The sequence below is a fragment of the Carcharodon carcharias genome, chromosome 22 (assembly GCF_017639515.1).
Source record: "Carcharodon carcharias isolate sCarCar2 chromosome 22, sCarCar2.pri, whole genome shotgun sequence".
NCBI lineage: Eukaryota > Metazoa > Chordata > Chondrichthyes > Lamniformes > Lamnidae > Carcharodon > Carcharodon carcharias.
The window spans coordinates 59,080,273-59,101,434 of record NC_054488.1 but is presented as its reverse complement, the minus strand read 5'-3'; the positions used below and the strand labels follow the sequence as shown (position 1 = coordinate 59,101,434).

The 21,162-nt window shown below is 40.1% G+C and overlaps 1 protein-coding gene and 1 long non-coding RNA gene across 7 annotated transcripts in view; one reads left to right on the top strand and one right to left on the bottom strand.

The window, feature by feature from the left end:
* Positions 1–2,771: 2,771 nt before the first annotated feature.
* On the bottom strand, positions 2,772–19,339 carry samd9l (sterile alpha motif domain containing 9 like). Of its 3 annotated transcripts, none has more exons than XM_041217334.1 (4): positions 19,310–19,339; positions 12,197–12,294; positions 10,972–11,030; positions 2,772–8,496 (listed from the first exon to the last, which is right to left on the bottom strand). In XM_041217334.1, exons 3-4 carry the CDS (start codon positions 10,973–10,975, stop codon positions 3,827–3,829), a joined length of 4,674 nt encoding a protein of 1,557 aa, XP_041073268.1. In that variant the 5' UTR covers positions 10,976–11,030; positions 12,197–12,294; positions 19,310–19,339; the 3' UTR covers positions 2,772–3,826. The 3 variants fall into 3 exon arrangements, with proteins under 3 accessions (XP_041073268.1, XP_041073267.1, XP_041073266.1); XM_041217333.1 differs by lacking the exon at positions 19,310–19,339 and adding an exon at positions 19,263–19,286; XM_041217332.1 differs by lacking the exon at positions 19,310–19,339 and adding an exon at positions 18,681–18,762.
* The window catches only part of LOC121293893, a 53,297-nt gene continuing 51,147 nt past the window's right edge, over positions 19,013–21,162 (top strand). For all 4 annotated transcript variants that reach the window (XR_005946636.1, XR_005946635.1, XR_005946633.1 and 1 more), the window contains exon 1: positions 19,013–19,099. This is a non-coding gene — a long non-coding RNA (uncharacterized LOC121293893). The remainder of the gene's footprint in view (positions 19,100–21,162) is intronic.

Below are 21,162 nucleotides of genomic sequence, written 5' to 3'. Positions count from 1 at the left end.
ATCTTAAATGTCTCAATGAGATCACTTCTCATTCCTCTAAACTCCACAGAATGTAACCCAATTTTCACAGCCTCTCATCAGAAGACAACCCTCTCACTCCAAGGATCAATCTAGAGAGCTTGATCTTGTTCAACAAGATCCTTACTACTGTCTTTATTCTTTAATACCAGGGCTACTCCTCCTCCTTTTCCATTGTCTTTTCAAAATGCTGCATACCCTGGAATATTTATTTCCCAGTCTTGGTCATCTCTGCAATGGCGTGCCAGGCAATGATCTTCTCCAACAAGACAGAATCTAACCATTTCCCCTTGACATTCAATGACATCACCATCACTGAGATTCCCTCTATCAACATCCTGGGCTTACCATTGATCAGAACCTTATTTAAAGCAGTCATATGAATAATATGACTAGAAGAGGCTGGGAATTCTGCAGCAAGTCACTCACCTATTGATTCCCCAAAGCAACTCTACCATCTAGAAGGCACAAGCCAGGACTGTGACGAAATATTCTCCACTTGCCTGGATGACTATGGCTCCAATACTCAAGCTCAGCCCTATCCAAGACAAGGGAGCCATTTGATGGGCACTCCATCCACCACCTTAAATATTCACTCTCTCCGCCACCAGCACACAGTGGCAGCAGTGTGGTCCATCTACAAGATGCACTGCAGGAACTCATCAACTCTGCTCCTTTGATGCCACCTTCCAAAACTGCGGCCTTTACTACCTAGAGGAACAAGGGCAGCAGGCACAAGAATACCTCATCTGCAAGTTCCCTCTAAATCACCCATCATCCTGGTGTGGAACTATATTGCTGTTCCTTCACTGTTATAGGGTCAAAATCCTGGAACTCCCTAATAGCACTGTGGTTATATCTACATGACAAGGAATGCAGTCGTTCAAGGCAGCAGCTCATCTCCTTTCCCAGTACAATTAGGGATGAGCAATAAATGCTCATATCCCATGAATGAGCTTAAAAAAAGCCTGGTTATAAGAGCTCTTGAAAAGTTAAGGAATTTAATTGGAAAAGATGCATGTACTTTAGTTTATATCACATAGTTATTGAGAATGCCTTAAACTTAGGCTATGCAAGACTTTTATGTAGCCCAAGTTGAAGTACCTTATCTAGTTTTAGTTCACGTACATGTTGAAGAGTATGGAACGCTGGGTAATGGAGGATGACTGAAATAATACATAGCCTATGGTGCTCTTTGTTACGAGGACTAGTTTAGGTTCAGAAAGGTTATAATATGAGGTTTGCAAAAAGTTGGAGGATTGAATGAACCTCAGGTACAATCTCATCAACTTCTGGAAAAGATGGATTATGGTTGGGAAGAGAATGTCTCTAGAAATTGCAGTTTCTATCAGCCTCAACTCCACTGGAAATTCAAGACCCTGTGGGAAAAGTTCTGCCTCAGCCACATAGCCCAGCAAAGGAATCATAAACAGTGAACTCTTTTTTTGCCTTTGGTCAGAAGATTTTAATTTGGCCAAAAAGTAACCTCATACTGTATAACTTGTAATTTTGCATGCTTGTGTGTGTGTGTGTGTGTGTGTGTGTGTGTGTGTGTGTGTGGGTGTTGTGAAGGTCAGAACGTGGGATTACTTTTTAAAATATCTTTATATCTTTACCTGGCTGGGTTTTTAGCTCAATAAAACTAAGCCCTTTGTGTTTAAAATTCAAGAAAGCCTGTCAGGCTGGATTCTTTGCAATCAGCATGTAAGTATTTAGGCACAGACGTTGAATTAATACCCTTCATCCTTATAAATGACAAAAAAACTGTTATGATCAATTGAGGAGTGTGAAAGAAAGGGCAAGTCCTGACCTGTGTCTTCCCTGGTCATAACAATTGTGCAGAACTAGGAAGATCCAGATGATTGACAATGCTCAAACAATTTCAGAGCAGATTTTCTGACTGCCATTGTTCTTGTGGAAATAGCTAAAATGTTCCTACACATTTATCACTATAATATCGTTGTCCCTTGGGCTAACACAGGAACAGGCCCTTCGGCCCTCCAAGCCTGTGCCGATCATATTGCCCGTCAACTAAAACATTTTGCACTTCCAGAGTCCGTATAAATCTAATTTAGTTAATCCTGAGGAATGTCCAAGGGGGCTACAGTTTCAGCAAAGATTGGTGCCTGGTATTTCTGTGAGTTCTTTGGCAGGAATAGGTGGAAACCCAAAGAAACAGCATAAATGATTTTTAAAAAACCCATACACAGTTATGGGAGGTATCTAAGTGAAACAACATATTATTTAATCTGCCAGACCTGCTGAGTTTTTCCAGGTAATTCTGTTTTTGTTTTGGATTTCCAGCATCCGCAGTTTTTTGTTTTTATCTCTGTGTTTAATTGACTGCCACTGCTCTTCAAGAAACGCGTACCTTGAAGATGTTTGTTCATCTCTGCGACAAAATTTCCGTATCTCTCTTTTGCCTTGCTCACCTTCATTGCTTTCCATTTCTCTCCTGGATAAAATCCTAGTTCTGTTGAAGGGTCATGAGGACTCGAAACGTCAACTCTTTTTTTCTCCACCGATGCTGCCAGACCTGCTGAGTTTTTCCAGGTAATTCTGTTTTTGTTTTGGATTTCCAGCATCCGCAGTTTTTTGTTTTTATATTATTTAATGGGTTGATTATGTTAATAACTACATGACTATAGGCACTTGTTACAACTTTAAAAAGTCTGAAAGTAACTGTCAAATGACAATATTATTGTTAAATAGATCCATGCCAGATTGTGAAATACAAAGCTAGACACAGATCCTGTCCTTGATAGTAGGTTTATTCACAGAATGCAGCATTACAGATCTCTGGCTTCTACTTACTAATCCCCTCAGTGCCCCAGCAGTCCCTTTTTATAGTCTCTTTTCAATAAAACCAATAATCAAAAATAAACTAACAATAGGGGGTGACAGCCTCAGGAGGAGTAGTGTAACAAAAAATCAAAATTTCAAAAGGAAACTTATAAAATCAAATCAAAGCATCATTTCTGGGGGTGATGATGCACCATCAGTCCCTTTTTATACGTGCTCAAAGACAACTAACTAATCAATCAATACCCACCACCTGTTTACCCTTAACTATATCATTTACATAGCATTAACAATTATTAGAATGATGATAATTGTTGCTTTTAGCCATGATTTTCAATTACAGAATCTGTTCCTACCACTGCACGAATTCAATATTTTATTTAATCCTTGCAGCATCCACAAGTATTTCTCTAATCACATTATTACTTCTTCTAAAACAAAATGAGTAAAATTAACATATAAATGATTTAAAGCCCCAAAGAAAAATAATTACACCAACATAGTAAAGTACAGGTTAATTATTCTGTTGCTGAATGTTAAGAAAATTATTATACTTAATTCATTTATTTTTTCTAGTTTTTCCTCCATGTTCACTTGCAATCCAAGAGATCGCCATTGGTCAGTCTAGATGATTTGAGGATGACATCAATTCCTGCCCTCCATTCACCTACCTGAAAGGTACTTAAAAAATGCAGGAGAGGCTACAAATGTAACCCAGACATTTAATCGAGACTGTAACCTGAAATCAGGTATCCCAGTGGAGAATCATTCGGATTTAAAACAGCCACTTTAAAAAGTTCCTCAACTTTATCACTTCTGAAGTATTAAAAGTCAGAATTTTAAGCTAGAAATAATATAATATTTGGACTTTAAGAAAAATGCAAACTTATGTTAACAGGAAAATAAAGTAATGCATGATAAGTATTCCAGTAAAATAAATCCAGCAGCTCCTGCCAAAGTAGGACAAGAACCAGACTGGAGGGGGGGGCGGGGTTAATATTTCAGTTTAACGTTCCACTTGGATATCACAAGCAAAAAGTCCAGCATACGTAAAGCCGAGGTAAAAGGTTACATTCTCATTGCCATGAGGCATTGATGGAAAATGCAACGGCAAGATTTTGATCTTGTTCTGCTTCCAGTGACCACGTACGAATATGGATCCATTTTCTGTCCAGCCTTTCACCCGCTTCAACTTTTGGGTGACCTTGGGGTTCTTCCACACATCTCCTTTAAGCCACTTCAGTCTTCTTTCATTTAGGCGGCTATCAGTTAACTTTTCAAGTAAACTTTTATGAACAATTTTGTCAAACCCATGTCCGTTTCCCAAGAAAAAATGCGTATAGATCTGCATTTTTCTGGAAGGCAAGTTCTTCATTTTGATGTCATGCAGTCTTTTCATTGTTTCAAGTGCTGTATTTAAGATTCTACCTTTGGCTTCATTAGGTTCCTGGTCATAAGCTTCATCAGGCCAATACAATAGAGTGAGTAAAAAACAGGCACTTGAATTGTTGTATTTAGTTTTCGAAAACTGCAGGCTAAGTTCCCTCAGTTTCTGATATGTTAGCAGCTTTGAAGACCTTGGTGCCACACAAGCTAGTGCAATGTGACTAAGTGTGAAGCTGACAAGATCAACCAGGTCTAGTTTCTCTTTCTGATGGTCTTCAGGATACAGGGAGATTATTTTCTCTAATTTTTCTACAGCACGATCAGTCTTTTGGTCAGACAACAGTGAAAAAATTGCTGTAATGTTTCCTCCGCCATATCTGTAAATTTGTAGCTGTCTAACCAGTGAGGACAAAGAGCTGGAACTCTGTTTTAAGTTTTGCTCTTCCTGTTCTGAAAGAGTGAAATAACGTGCATATATTTTTGTTTTCTTTATTAGCCATTTCCTAGGGTTGTGTGCAGGGTCCTCTGTATTACTGGTTTCATCTTCACATTTGTTGGTTTGAAAATAGCTTGAATCTTCAGATATCCATTCAAGTGCCTCATGTATTCCTTTTTGCAGGCCTTTCAATTTACCATGGAAATTTTTCCAAGGCTCTTTAATTTCTTCAGGAATATCTTTACCCAGAAGATACTCTGTCAGTTTTGTGTAGCTGCCATCTTTATCTTTTTCAAAGATGTGCAGTAGTGAAAGAAGTTGCAATAAATGACATCCAACCTCTACTTCACCAACAAAGCCAGCATTATTCATAGAATCTGCCTCTGACTGTGCAGCCTTCTGAGCAGCCCTGAAACATTCAATTGCCTTGAGAGCTATTTTTATTGCTTCTGTAAGTTTGTCAGGAGTAACCTCTTCAGCTCGTAAGTGTGTTAGATCAAACAGTACATTAAGCTTTTTTCTGTACACTTGTCCTTCTGTGTCCAAAATGTAAGAATTAAATGGCAGCTGACGTTTTGCATCTTCAGCCCACTTTATAGCATCAGCAAAATTTTTGTCCTTGTAATGCAGTCGAGCAAGCTGCTGTGCAAAATGTGGATCTTTCCTAAAGTATTCATAAGCTGCTGTCAAAACTTCCACAGCCTTTTCTGAAGCTTGCTCCTCATTGCGTATATCTTCAATGAGAGGAGAAAAAATGGTATCTGTACTATCACCTTTGCTCCTTTTGTGACGTCGTATGAACAAGTCTCTAATAAACTTAATTAACTCATCACGAGCAAATCGGTGTTTAAGAAATGCCTTTTCCTGAAGAAGGTCCATCGCAATTTGACTCAGAGGCTGATCTGATAAATGATACAGTATTTCTTTTGCAACAAGTGGGTGCACAATTCGGATTGATCTAATCTCAGTGGTGCAGTCTCTGAAGTGTATGAACAAAAGGCGTGCCTGATCATTCAAAGAGATTTCAAAGCTTTGCTGGCGCAAGTGATCTATTTGAATACCAAGACACAAAAATGTTTCACAATGAGACAGTGAAATGTTTGAATTCCCCACATAATGATTCAGCAAAGCAACATACTTTATCAGTCGCGTGACAAGATGAGAGCGGTCAATGCCTTCTAGTAAATGTTTCACGAAGTCCCGGATGTACTCTTCTGAAAACTCCTCACTCATTAGAACAAATGTCAATATAAACTCTGGTTCAAAGTGTTCCTCAAGTTTTTTACGCTTGTTAGAAAACACTCTCTTCTCTTCCTTTGTTAATTTGTGGGTAACAGCTACTGCTTCCAGTGGGATGTTTTTACACTGTTTTTCAGGATTATTGGATCTCCTACAGTTCAAAATTATGAAGAGAGGCCTCACAATATTGACTGCCTTACAGCCAATTGCAGCTATTAATTCATGCTTAATTTCATCAAAGTAATCTTCATCGGCATCCTCAACAAGTAGTAATACCGGTAAGCATTGATTGAAATCACTCTCTTCATATTCAAGCAACTGGATAGCATGTTCACAGATTTTGCCAATAGCACACGATGGCTTAACAGTTGCACATCGCAGATCCTTTCGATAATTCCACAAAACCTGTCGTGCTAGGGTGCTTCCTCCACTGCCAGGATGATGAAATACATATACTGTGGCAACTAACTGCTTCTCTGATGAACTCTTTAGCATCCCATTGACAATTTTAATAACATCTTTGTAAGCATCTCGCTGTATTACCTGTTCACAAAACCCTCTCTCTGCTAGCATGAAATGTAGCCAGCTGACTTTACCACCCCGGTAAAAGTCTCTCTCAATTTTGGTGATTTGTTCTGGGTCCTGAGGATCAATTTTATAATCTTCACACTGATCGACACTCAGTATTTCGAGTGTGAACATTCTTTCTTCATCTGCAGTTTTGAGTAAACACAGTCCCCTTGTTGACACTGGTAAATATCTGTCACGGTCAGTTAACGTTGGGAGCATTGTTTGGATTGTGTCATTTACATGGTTTAGTTTCATCCCAACAATGCTCATCTTGTCAATAGTCTCAATGTTGCAGGAAGGCTGTGCAAGATTGGCCCATTTCCGATAGTTGTCGGCACACTCTGCAATACAAATGATGTCATTTCTGCCATTCATTTCTGCATAGAATTCGTGGAATGTGTCCACCAGAGGCTGTTCTACTGGTGACAAAAGGAGGAAAAGTACAACAAAGGAACCAGCTGGTAGAATTTCATTGCAGATCAGGGAGACTGTCCTCTTCAGGTGCTTTTTTTTGCTCTTTACCCAGGTACTCACATCACTTGGTCTTTCATCACCATCATAATCATTGCACCCATTGCAGAATATCCAGCTGGTTTGATCAAATAAGCACAAATGTTTCCTGAAGTCGTTCATGTTCTCTTTGTCTTCACATCTGTAATCTTGTAAGAAGTGAACATTGGCTGTGTGATGTTTTAGGTAGTACTCAAAGAAGCCACTGGTCTTAGAATCAGGATCAAAGTCAAACACACAAAAAATATTCATATGTATTAGGAAGTTTAACTTCTGTAAATCTTCTGGTTTACATTTGTTTATAACAATTAGGTACCACTGGCTGTTATCCATGTATTTCTTCCCACCGGTTAGAAGTACTGATAATTTTCTTCCTAGATCCTCACAGATTCTGTTGCCTTGCTCCTCTGAGTTTTCTGCTGCTTCCCTTCTTGTGTCTCTCTCTTGCATACCTGAAATAAATTCATCCTGATCTTCCTCACAAATGGGTTCAGTTTTTGCTCCATTTCTTCTGTAGATGGTTACTTTCTCATATTCTACTTTATTTTTCTTTTCACTAAAATTTGGAAGACGAACTCTATAAATTTTGGTTTTCACAGTCTTTATTGATGAGTTCACATCAATCTCGATAACAAATCTTCCTTCAGTTCCATCTCTGCTGATCACTTCCACAAATTTGGGTGGCCGAATGCAAAGTCTTGCATCCTCACCATACCGTGGGAAGCATTTCTCTATGTAATCCAATGCATCAACATAGATGCTGTGATCTTCGACAGGTACACCTATTATTTCACCATGTGTGTACACTGAATTTCCATTGCTATCCTCAATCCCAAAATGTATTGTACCATTAGTTCGAACATTCATGCATCCAGAGGCAAATTTGATAACTTCATGAGCAAATTTTACTTGGAGCCGTTGTCTGTTTAGTGTTACAGCTTTGGCAAGTGATTTATATTCATGACAGGGGCAAATTAAATTTATAACCCCAGTTTCTGGAGGAAGAACTTGGTTTCTTACATATTTAAGGTTGATATCATCTTTGTCAAATGGGTGAGGCTTGCATCGAATCTGAGGATTATTTTCTTTCACACTTTCTTCAATTGTACTCATGTGTTGTGAGTCAGCAGAAGTCTCCAGCGTATCTGATGCTAATGCAGCAATATGATCCTGACTTTTCAACTTCCTTTCACTTGGCAGAGGCTCTGTCTGTAATCTTTGACTGGGAGCGTCTTTCTGACTATCTTGTGTTAAAGAAGCTTTTCCTTGCTTTCTTACTTCACTTGTGCCGCACTGAGCCAGTTCTGATCTCTGACTAGCCAATAGTTCATCCCTTTTTTTCAAAATCAGTAGTATCTGACCACGTTTTACATCCAAGTCTTTAAGTTCCTCTTTGTTTATCACCTGTAGCACTGCACCGGTGACTTGCTCTTTATACAACGTTTGTACGTGTTTATCCTTGACCCGAATATATTGCAGCCAGGTTCGCACATGATTTTCATCCCAATCTTCCAATTGTAGCTTTAATAACGCCTCTGCAAACAATTGAAACCAGAAAGTTTGAATGAACATATGAAATTCAGGCTTTCAGTACCCTACATATCAAGCTGCCTATGGTACCCAGACTTTACAGTTTGAGTATTGCTGAAAAGTCGCCATCACCTGATGCATTCTCCAAGGCAACACCTCTACCAGAGTCCAGCTGATAACCAATCAACACTCTCTTTTCATATAGTATAAACTTGTTTTTTCTAATATTGTTATTCTTGCAAATTGCCTTGATGAGTGCAAGACGAAATGCTTTGGCAAAAAATCGCTTTTCTTCAGCAACATCCAAGCACTACTACCAAACAACTACAACTTGTAAAATTATAACTCTTTGAATAAGGTTTATGAACTGTTAAGTAACAAAATAATTATTAGGAACATAGGAAATAGGAGCAGGAGTAGGCCATTCAGCCCATCGAGCCTGCTTCACCATTCAAACAGATCATGACTGATCATCTACCTCAACGCCATTTTTCCCCACTATCCCCATATCCTTTGATGTTATTAGTATCCAGAAATCTATAGGTTTTTGTCTTGAACATGGTCAATGATTAAGCTTCCACAACCCTCTGGGGTAGAGAATTCCAAAGATTCACCACCCACTGACTGAAGAAATTCCTCCTCATCTATTCATTCTATTCAAATAGCAAAAATCAGTGCACCACATGAAAAATTTTCAATTATTTTTTTAATATCCCTTCTCAGTACTGAGCAAGTGTAAAAAGGCCATCATTCATTTTCTATGGGAATCACCAAATTATAATTCAGAGAAACTTGCCCATTATGCCCACTTTGGGACTCAAATAAGGTAGCCTTTATATATAAATCAGATTCTCTAAATTATGGGCTGTTAGTCCTGTTAATGGGTCAACATAATAAATGGTTTCACAGCAGATTAAGACAGTTTATTGTGTCTCTCTTCACTTTCTGCACAGGCAGCAACAGCGTAAACTGTAATAGAACCTGATTTTACCGCTGACTCTAAGGTACAGCAGCCAATCAGCTTGAAGCTGCAATAGTTACAGCTAAGCAACCAAAGTGACAGGAAACTATACACTTTTCACCACAGGTAACTCAATGTGAGTTAAGTTGAACTGGTTATAACGCGATAGAAAATATCCACAATATCACAGTAAAGCAGAAAAGCCTACTTTGCTGAGGAAATATGGTGCATGATCTTTTAAAAATATCCTTAATCTCCACAACTCAGCCAGAAACAGAAGGCTACCCCTTTATGGTATTTTCTATTTTAAAAACAGAGTAGTGAGACTAATTAGATACCCCATTACAAAGAGCTGGCACACACATGATGAGCCAAATGGCCTCCTTCTGTGCTGTATTATTCTAAGAAAAACTTTCTAAGAAAGTTTCACTTTCAACTAACCTCATTCGTAGAATATCCATGCTACAATCAAATAATCCATGCTAAGTCTTGGATCAGTTGATAGCACTCTTACCTTTGAGTTAGAAGGTTGTGGATTCAAGTCCAGAGAATTGAACCTATGATTCAGGCTGACACTTTGGTGAAGTACCAAGGGAGTAATGCACTGTTAAGTGGTGCCATCTTTTGGATGAGACGTAAAGCTGAGGCCTTTCTTGGGTCTCCGGTAAATGTAAAAGATCCCATGGCATTATTTTGAGAAAGCGCATGGGAGTTAGCCCTGGTGTTCTGACCAATAATTAGCCCTCAGTCAACATCACTAAAGCAGATTATCTAGTCACTATCACATTGCTGCTTGTACGATCTTACTACATACAAATTGGCTTCAGCAACCATTAAAGCACTTTGAAAACTTGAAAGGTGCTATATAAATGCAAATCTTTCTGTGGGTGTAAACTATGGACTGGGTTAAATTCAGTAAAATGTGCATGCAGGGCAGAGAGAAGGAAGGAGCAAGTGCAGAGACTAGATGCTAAGAGTACATTCACAGGTCAGGGTTTAGCGTGAAGAATCTGTGCCTGAATATCCTGAACATCAACACTGTCAATTGTAGGCAGAAGACATCGGTAATTAAAATTAGTAATTAAATTAGATGCATAGAAATTAGTCATTAAAATTAAATATAGAGAATAAGAGAAAACAACTGAACAGAAGCACCATAAAATCTTTGTCTTTACTGGAACAAATCACCCACCCTTTATAGAACCCATCAAATTTTCATTCCATTGACAACAATTTATTCCTTGGTGTGGGGAGAATAATGAGTTTAGAAGACAACCTAATCATTGACTGTGCTAGAAATACTATAACATACTTCAGTTCTGTTCCTATGAAAGGAAATCCCACAAATTAACTGTCTCAGTACGCTCTGCAATGTTTAGAACTACAACAAAACAGATAAGGCAGATATCTACTAACAGATTTGTTACAAGTATTACAAGTAATTAAAAGTATTTGTTATAGAATTAATAAAATATTAAGGCATCTATAATAAACTATACGTAGTTATTGCAACACCTACCCATTATGGTTCTGGAGATTTGATTTGTGCAGTGGTAATCATATGCTTCAGTTCCGTTTCTATGAAAAGAAACTCCTCAAATTAATCAACACACTAATGTAACAAGGAGTAGTAATGTTTCTGTATTAAAAAAACCTGTTGAAATGATCAGCTTTTCTGCTGGAAACTAGGACTACTTTGACATATTGATAAACCAATGCCAATACCAACTCGGCAGATATAGATGCCCTCTTTTTAAAAGAAAAGAGTTCCACTCACACAACAAAAACTTCAAATACCTAGATACTGTTCCTTGGGGGGCTGCAGGTGTATAACAAATTGTGGATGTGTAATAACAGCTTACGTACAGGCCACCAAATAGTGAGCATGAGATAGAGGAGCAATATTTAGACAAATTACAGAAAGATGCAAGAAATACAGAGTAGTTATGACACTGGACTTCAATTATTAATTGTATAAAGAAAAGGTGAGGGATTCTTATTGAGAGAACTTTCTTGATCGGTGTGTTTCCAGCCCAATGAGGAAGGAAAGTGATGCTGAATCTTGTTCTGGGGAATGACATGGAGTGCGCTTGGGGAAACAGTGATCATACTAGTAGAATTACCTGGAAAAACTCAGCAGGTCTGGCAGCATCGGCGGAGAAGAAAAGAGTTGACGTTTCGAGTCCTCATGACCCTTCGACAGAACTTGCGTTCGAACGTCAACTCTTTTCTTCTCCACCGATGCTGCCAGACCTGCTGAGTTTTTCCAGGTAATTCTGGATTTCCAGCATCCGCAGTTTTTTTGTTTTTATCATACTAGTAGGTTTGGAATACTTACGCAAACACAGAAGGAACAATCAAATGTAAAAATACTCAACGGGAAGGCGGCTAACTTCATCAATTTTAAAAGGATCTGATCTAGGTGGATTGCAATAAAAATCAACAGGGAAAACAATGAATGAGAAAGATGGTTCAGGTACACAATAGACATATTCCCAAGAGGGAGAAAGGAAGGGCATCCGAAACTGGAGCTCTCTGGATGAGATATAGAGATTTAAATGGAAAAGAAAAAGGGGGCTAATGACAAATGTAAGGTACATAATACATCAGAACAGCTATATGAATATAAAAAATAGAGGGGATCTAAAAAAAGAAATAATATGGGAATGAGCGATCCTTAAAGCATAGTAACTCAAGTGTAAACAAAAATAGAGCACTGAAGAAGGCAATTCAGCCCGTCATACCTGCGCTAGCTCTTTGAAAGAGCTATCCAATTAGCCACATTTTCACAATTTCTCCCCGTAGACTCCTGCTATTCTTTTCTATTCAAGTCTAAATGGTGCTGCGGAAAAAAGACGGAGTACAAGATAGATTAGCAACTAACATAAAAAGGAGCTCAGAAGTCTTTTCCAAATGCATAAGTAAGAGTAGTCAAAGGAAGGCTGAGGCTGATTATGGACCAAAAAGGTGATATTTCTTGTGGAGGTAGAGGGCATGGTTGACCTACTAAAGGATTCTTTTGCATCTGTCTTCACAAAAGAGGATGTTGCAATGTAGCAGTTTGGGAGGAAGTAGTAGCAATATTGGATTGGATAAAAATAGAGGAGGCAGTTTAAAAGTTGGTAGTCAACAAAGTAGAATGGTCACTTGGTCTGGATGGGATGCATCCTAGGTGACTAAGGGAAGTACAAGTGAAAATTGTAGAAGCTCTGGCCACAATCTTCCGTAAGACCATAAGACATGGGAGCAGAAATAGGCCATTTGGCCCATCAAGTGTGCTCCGCCATTCAATGAGATCATGGCTGATTTGGTAATCCTCAACTCCACTTTCCTGCCTTTTCCCCATAACCCTTGATTCCCTTACTGATTAAAAATCTGTCTACCTCAGCCTTGAATATACTTAGCGACCCAGCCTCTACAGCCCTCTGCGGTAAAGAATTCCACAGATTCACTACCCTCTGAGAGAAGAAATTCCTCCTCATCTCTGTCTTAAATGGGTGACCCCTTACTCCGAGATTATGCCCTCTGGTCCTAGAGTCTCCCGCAACGGGAAACAACCTCTCAGCATCTACCCTGTCAAGCCTCCTAAGAATCTTACATGTTTCAATAAGGTCGCCTCTCATTCTTCTAAACTCCAATGAGTACAGGCCCAACTTTATCAACCTCTCCTCATAAGGAAGTCCCTCCATACCTGGGATCAACCTAGTGAACCTTCTCTGGACTGCCTCCAATGCCACCATATCTTTCCTTAGATAAGGGCACAAAAATTGTTCACACTATCCTTGGAGTGGTCTAACTAGTGCCTTGTATAGTTCTAGCAAGACTTCCCTATTTTTATACTCCATTCCCTTTGAAATAAAGGCCAACATTCCATTTGCCTTCCCTATTACCTGTTGAACTTGTATGCTAGCTTTTTGTGATTCATGCACAAGGACCCCCAAATCCCTCTCTGCTGCAGCTTTCTGTGGGCTTTCCCCATTTAAATAGTATTCAGCTCCTCTATTCTTCCTGTCAAAGTGCATAACCTCACATTTTCCCTCATAATATTCCATCTGCCAGGTTTTTGCCTACCCACTTAACCTGTCTATATCCCTCTGTAGGCTCTTTGTGTCATCCTCACCACTTGCCTTCCCAACTATTTTTGTGTCATCCACAAACTTGGCGATAGTACATTCACTTCCCTCATCCAAGCCATTAATATATATTGTAAATAATTGTGGTCCCAGCACTGATCCCTGTGGCACTCCACTAGTTACAGATTGCCATCCTGAAAATGCCACCCTTATCCTAACTCTGTCTTTTATTAGTTAGCCAACCTTCTATCCATGCTAAAATACTATACTCAAACACCATGGGCTCTTATCTTATTAAGTAGCTTATGTTAGACACCTTATCGAACGCCTTTAGGAAATCCAAATATATTACAGCTACTTGTTGATTGATTGGTGACTTGATTGAGGTGGACAAAATTATGAGGGGAATAGATAGAGTGGACAGGATAAAATTGTTTCCCTTGGCGGAGAATTCTAGAACCAGAGGACATAGATTCAAGATAAGTGGCAGAAGGTGTAGGGGGGACATGAGGAAGAACTTTTTACACAGAGGGTAGTGGGGGTCTGGAATTCGCTGCCTAAGTTGGTGATGGAGGCAGAAACTTTAAACTCTCTTAAAAAGTACCTGGATCTGCACCTTAAGTGCTGTAAGCTGTAGGGCTATGGGCCAGGTGCAGGAAAGTGGGATTAGAAAGGGCACCTGGGTGTCCTCAGGCTGGCATGGAGAAGATTGGCCAAATGGCCTCCTTCTGTGCTGTAACCTTTCTATGGTTCCCCTTTATCTATCCTGCTTGTTACCTCCTCAAAGAATTCTAATAATTTGTCAGGCATGATTTCCCCTTCATGAAACTGACTCTGCTTGATTAGATTATGAATTTCTAAATATACTGCTATTACATCCTTTATAATATTCTCTAACATTTTCCCAATGACAGATGTCAAATTAATTGGCCTATAGTTGCCTGTGTTTTGTCTCTCCCTTTTTGAATAAGGGTGTTACATTGGCAGTTTTCCAATCCTTTGAGACTTTTCCAGAATCTAAGGATTCTTGGAAGATTACTACCAGTGTACCTACTATCTCTGTAGCTACTTCCTTTAATCGTAGGATGCAACCAATCAGGTCCAGGGGACCTATCGGCCTTTAGCCCCATTGGCTTCCCTAGTACTTTTTCTCTAGTGTTAGTTATTGTATTTATTTCCTCCTACCCACCCCCCCCCCACCCCCACCCCCCAAACACCAAACCACCTTTTGCCCCTTGGTTATTTAGTAGTTTTGGAATGCTATTAGTGTCTTCAACCATGAAGACCAATTCAAAGTTTTTATTCAACTCCTCTGCCATTTCTTGGTTCCCCATTATTATTTCCCCAGTCTCATTTCTAAGAGGCCTATACTCACTTTGGCCTCTCTCTTCCTTTTTATATATTTAAAGAATCTCTTACTGTCCATTTTTATATTACTTGCTAGTTTACCCTCAAAGTTTATTTTCTCGCCCTTTATTATTTTTTGGTCCTCTTTTGTTGATTTTTAAAACTTTCCTAATCCTCTGTCTTAGCACTAATCTTTGTCACATTGTATGTTTTTTTCTTTCAATCTTCTGATATTATCCTTAACTTCCTTGGTTAACCATGGTTGGTTTATTCCCTTCCTAGAATCCTTCTGCCTCACTGGGATATATCTTTGCTGTGAGTCATGAACTATTTTCTTAAACATCTGCCATTGTTCAACAACTGTCTTTTCTGATAAATTCTTTTCTCAGTCCACTCCACTCCAGCCAACTCTGCCCTCATTCCTTTGTAATTACCCTTACTTAAGTTTAGCGCAGTTGTTTCCGACCCAAGTTTCTCACTCTCAAACTGAATGCTAAATTCTACCAAATTATGGTCACTGTTGCCTAGGGGATCTTTTACTCTGAGATCATTTATTAAACCTGCCTCGTTACACATTACCAGATCCAAGATAGCCTGATCCCTGGTTGGATCCACAACATATTGTTCCAGGAAACTGTCCCGAATACACTCTATGAATTCTTGCTCGTGGCTAACTTTGCCAATTTGATTTTCCCAATTAACATGGAGATTAAAGTCACCCATGATTAATGTACTGCCTTTTTTACATGCCCTCATTATCTCCTGATTTATTCTCTGTCTTACAGTATAGTTACTGTTAAGGGGGCTATAAACTATTCCCACCAGTGTCTTCTTCCCCTTGTTATTTCTTACCTCCACCATGTGAATCCTACATCTTCTGATCCAAGATCATTTCTTGCTAATATATTTATTCCATCTCATGCTAACAAAACAAAAAGTCACATGCCCCTGAATATTTAGCTCCTAGTTTTGATCTCCTTGGAATCACATCTCCGTAATGGCTGTAAGATTATACCAATTAACCTCTATTTGTGCTGTTAATTCATTTATTTTGTTCTGAATACTACTTGTATTTAAGTAAAGAGCCATTAAATTTGCCTTTTTACCATTTTTTTCCACCCTTTGATCCTATTTGCTGCTTTTTAAACAATGTTTGTACACTGTCCCTTCCAGTCACACTTTGGGAATCATTACCTAAACAGCTGCCCTGCAATGCTGCCATATCATTTTGCTTTGTAAGCCTCTCTAGAACCCTCCCCCATTTAGTTTAAAACCCTGTCTACAGCCCTAGTTATTTGATTTGCCAGGACATTAGTCCCAGCACAGTTCAAGTGAAGCCCCTCCCACTGGAACAGCTCCCTTCTACTCCAGTACTGGTGCCAGTGCCCCATGAACTGAAACCCATTCCTTCCACACCAATCTTTGAGCCACACATTTAACTCCATGACTTTAATTACCCTTTGCCAGTTTGCTCGTGGTGCAGGTTGTAATCCAGAGATTATTACCTTGGAGGCTCTGTGTTTTAATTTAGCTCCTAAGTGTTCAAATTCTTTCAGCAGGACTGCCTTTCTATGTCCTATCAATGCTGTTGGTACCAACGTGGATGCCGACAACTGGATTCCTCCCCTCCCACTCCAAGTTCCTCTCCAGCCATGAGGAGATGCCCTTAACCCTGGCACGGGGCAGGCAACACAGCCTTCAGGACTCATGCTCAAGGCTGCAGAGAACAGTATCCATCCCCCTAATTTAACCGTCTCCTACCACTGCTACGTTCCTATTTCCTCCCCCCACTTGAATAGTTCCCATGGTCAGTTTACTCATCCTCCCTGCAGCTCCCACTCTCATCCACACGGCTTGCAAGAACCTCATAACTGTTGGACAATTGCAGGGGCCAAGGCTCCTCGAATGCTACCCCCTGGGTCCCCAAACCTGCCTCACCTGCAGTCCCACCCTCCTGTCCCTGATCACAGACCAAATTTGAATTACCTAATCTAAGGGGTGTGACCACCTCCTGGAGCAAAGTGTCCAGGTAACTTTCCCCCTCCCTGATGTGGCGCAATGTCTGCAGCTCAGACTCCAGATCCTCAACTCAGATCTGAAGTTCCTCGAGCTGCAAACACTCACTATAGATTACTTAACAAGGTCACAAAGATGATCACCATAGGAACTGGAAGCATTCATATTTTTTAATAAAGAGCCATCTTGAAGAACAGATCAAGGCACATTGATGGGGTATTGTCTCAGCCTTCCTTTGCTCATACAATCCAGTCTTGATGTCATGTTCACTATTCTCTGGTTTATCTTTTTTCTCCTATTAGGTTCATCCTTGGCAATGTCCCGCTAAACACCCAATCACCTGTGCTTTCCCCATCTCCCCCACTCACTCCCCATATCCATTTTGCTTCCTCACTTCTCATATCAATTCCCTAATCTCTCCCCTGTTCTCTCTTCCACATTCCTTCCCATCCATCTCTTGCAGCTTCTCCACATCTCTTTTGCCCCCCTCCCACAACCCTGCATTCCTCCTTTCCCTCTCATCAATCCCATCCTTCTTGGAGCGATAACAGAGAGGTTGAGCAAAGGTCTCCCAATCTACCCCTCCCATCTCCCTTCATTTACTCCTCCATGCCTCCCTTTCACTAACCCTTCCCCCAACTCCATCAAACTCTCCTCCTGATTCCTTCCATATTTCCCCACACACTTCTCCATTTTCACCTCCTCTCCTCTTTCTCCCTCCATACTCCATCTTCAACCAACTCAACATCATGCCTTCCACCTCCCCTTCCCATCTTTCATAACCCCTCACTGCTCTCTCACTGGTTCCACCCCTCCCCTCCATATATCTTGCATGACTCCATGTCATCCATAATTCCCTCCCCTTTCCATTTCACTCCATATCCTTCCCATTTTCAACTGCCACCATCCCCCTTATTCTCTGTAACTGCCCCTGATCTACCTGTCTCTTCATCATCTGTCTCCCTGCTCCATCTCCCCTCCTTTTTAAAATTCTCACTCCATCTTCCTCCAACTATATATCCATTTACCTCACTCCCCACTCCATCTCCACGATCCTACTGGAGCCTTCCACGACCCCTCCCACCCAGGCTCCATCCATCCTCACAAGTCCCCCATCCACCCCTACTCTCCATTCCATCTCCTGTTAACCCCTTCTATCTCTCCCCTTCCCATCTCCCCTTTAATCCGCAGGCCCCATGCATTCATAACCCTCCCTCTAATCCCACCCCCTTCTTTGTCTCCCTCCCCCTCAGCTCCATCTAGCCTTCCTCCTCTCCCCGTCTCCATGACTCCCCCCTAGATCCTTTCATCTCTCCTTCAAACCTAAGCTGAACTGCCCCTCTTCTTGCTGGTCTCCCTCAACTCCGCAAATGAAAGAAACCCGGGACTCCGAGATCTTGACCATCGTGACACTGGTGGGGGAAGCTCCAGCAGCCACTCCTTTTAATGGCGTTATTTATTAAATTGAGATTTTCGTTCTAATTTTAGTAAGTGCATGAGACTTTTAAATAAAACACACTGCCTGCTCATCTCCTCACATTTCCAAGCGGAAGAAATAATCAAATCTAGGACCAAATTTCGCGGACTAGAGGGTCCCAACAAAACCAGGCGAGTCCTAGAAAAATATCCAGGGGCGTCGTCAAACTTTACCAAAAACTTAAAACAAAAACAGAAGTTTTTGTTTTGGATTTCCAGCATCCGCAGTTCTTTGTTTTTACCAAAAACTTTCCTCATTGAACTAATGGTAAATATTATTGTACAGAAAATTCAAATAACACTTTATTGTTGGTACCTTTAGAGACGGCAATGAAACGCCATTCGCCCCCTGGTGCAGTTTCCAATCAAAAAGACTTGAAACTGAAACTAATTCGGAGTATTTGAAAACGCCTATGGGTATGGCGAACCATAAAATTAGCACCCTTTCACCAACAATCTCCACTCTTTAAACAAACACCACATACTATATCAGATTCAGGGCCAGGGCTGGAGAGAGTTTTACAAATAGCGCTGATTTTAAAATGATGAACATTGGGAATCTGTGACATCACCCAGCTCAGGGATAACAAAGCTTTTTTGGGGGTGGGGGTTAAACTCAATCTTCACTGCCATTTTTTAAATGCTGAAAATCCGAAGCTGCTGGAAATCAACATGCAATTTAGCCGCAATTAGGAGAAACAATCAAAAGGGTGGGATTTTTCACTCATGCCACATGTAAGTTTTTTTGGAATTCGGGGGCCACAAATATCTAAATAGGCAGTTGCCTGTTCGTAAGCAATTTTAAGATAGTTTAAGAAACAACAGTTTAGATACGATGTATTAACCAATTAGACAGAAAACGTTTAGGACCCGTGAAAGTTGAGAGCGGTTTACTGACCCAAGGGCAGACAGACCTATGTTGATCTCAAACAAAAACAGAATTACCTGGAAAAACTCAGCAGGTCTGGCAGCATCGGCGGAGAAGAGTTGACGTTTCGAGTCCTCATGACCCTTCGACAGAACTCGAAACGTCAACTCTTTTATTCTCCGCCGATGCTGCCAGACCTGCTGAGTTTTTCCAGGTGATTCTGTTTTTGTTTTGGATTTCCAGCATCCGCAGTTTTTTGTTTTTATCTCCATGTTGATCTCAGTAGTTTGAGATAACACTTCCATAGATAAGAGAGCACCACAAGACACTATCATACCAGCTCAGAAATGTCAACATGGCAGCCTGAACTGGTGGCCTTGCTGTTTCCAAAGACTCCAGCATCCGCAGTTTTTTGTTTTTATCACTATTTAGAGGTCAAAATGTTTAGAAATTCTCTTTCCAGGTAGAGAATCAATGCTGTTTAGCAAATCCTATAAAGGCTCTATATTATGCAGAAAATACCAGTTTAATTAAAGACCCCAATTTCTCTCACCCTGCCAAAGCATTTATTTAAAGTGTGCTTTTTGTACCAGTCAGCTACTGCTGTTTGTAACCCTGTAAATCAGCAACAACTTAATATCAGAGTTCAGTTGGGTGTGGATCAAGCAGGTCACTGACATGCAGTTGAATCCATCCTCCACTCTCAGTCAACCACTGCACTTAAGTAATCTACTCTTAATTAAATAAAAGCAAAATTCTGGAGATGCTGGAAATCTGAAACAAAAACAGAAAATGCTGAAAAAACTCAGCAAGTCTAACAGCATCTGTGGAGGGGAAAAAGTTAACATTTCGAGCCCTTATGACTTCTTCAGAGCAAGGCCGCTCTGAAGAGTCATACGGACTCAAAACATTAACTTTTTTTTTCTCTTCACAGATGCTGTTAAACCTGCTAAGTTTTTCCAGCATTTTCTGTTTTTACTTCTCTTAATTAGTGGGTAACCCTCCCACTCCTATGAGAGGATGAGGTTGAATTTGAGGGCATAGGTCTTTAGAACCATTCAGATCCTCTCGCCTATTCCATCATTCAATTAGATCATGGCTGTACCTTAACTCCATTTAATCAGCTTTTATCCATACCCCTTGAAAGCCTAACCTAGCATGTTAATGATCAACACTTCAACTGACACCCAGCTTCCACAGCTTTTGGAGGCTTGGCCTAAATAGCCAAGTGGTTATGGTACTGGGTTTGTAACCCCAAGATCAAGAGTTCAAATCTCACAATGGCAAACTATGAAACAATGTAACTTCCACAGCCTTTGGAGGTGAGAGTATCAGATTGCTAACAACCTTTGTTGGGAGTGTGCCCGATTTCACTGCTCAATGGTTTTATTCTAATTTGATTATGCTCTAATTATTGTAAAAACTATTGTTTGCCTTAAGTTTATTACCTCCAATGCCTCAACTACTATGAGGGATGATTACTTTTGCTGCCCAAAAGAATGTATTTGTCTAAGGTTGGCCCAAGCATTAGTGAATGTGAAAATAACGTGTGCGTGACCAAATTCAAATTGTAATTGGCCTTAAACATCTTTTTGTTTTATTGTTTGATATTAGCCTGTTTGGTTAATATTTTCATAGCAGTGGATGGTAAAAACATAATCCAGAGACTCATATGTTTTACTGAGCTGGAAACTATGAAGGCACTTTGATTAAACTGAAATATCTTTGGAGTAATAGCTGCACTAACATTAACTCAGTTCTTCTCACACTATTAAGCTCAGGAACTGTGTCAAATCTAACCTCTCCAATATAATAAAAGCAAAATACTGCGGATGCTGGCAATCTGAAACAAAAACACCTGGAAAAACTCAGCAGGTCTCACAGCATCTGCGGAGAGGAACACAGTTAACGTTTCGAGTCCGTATGACTC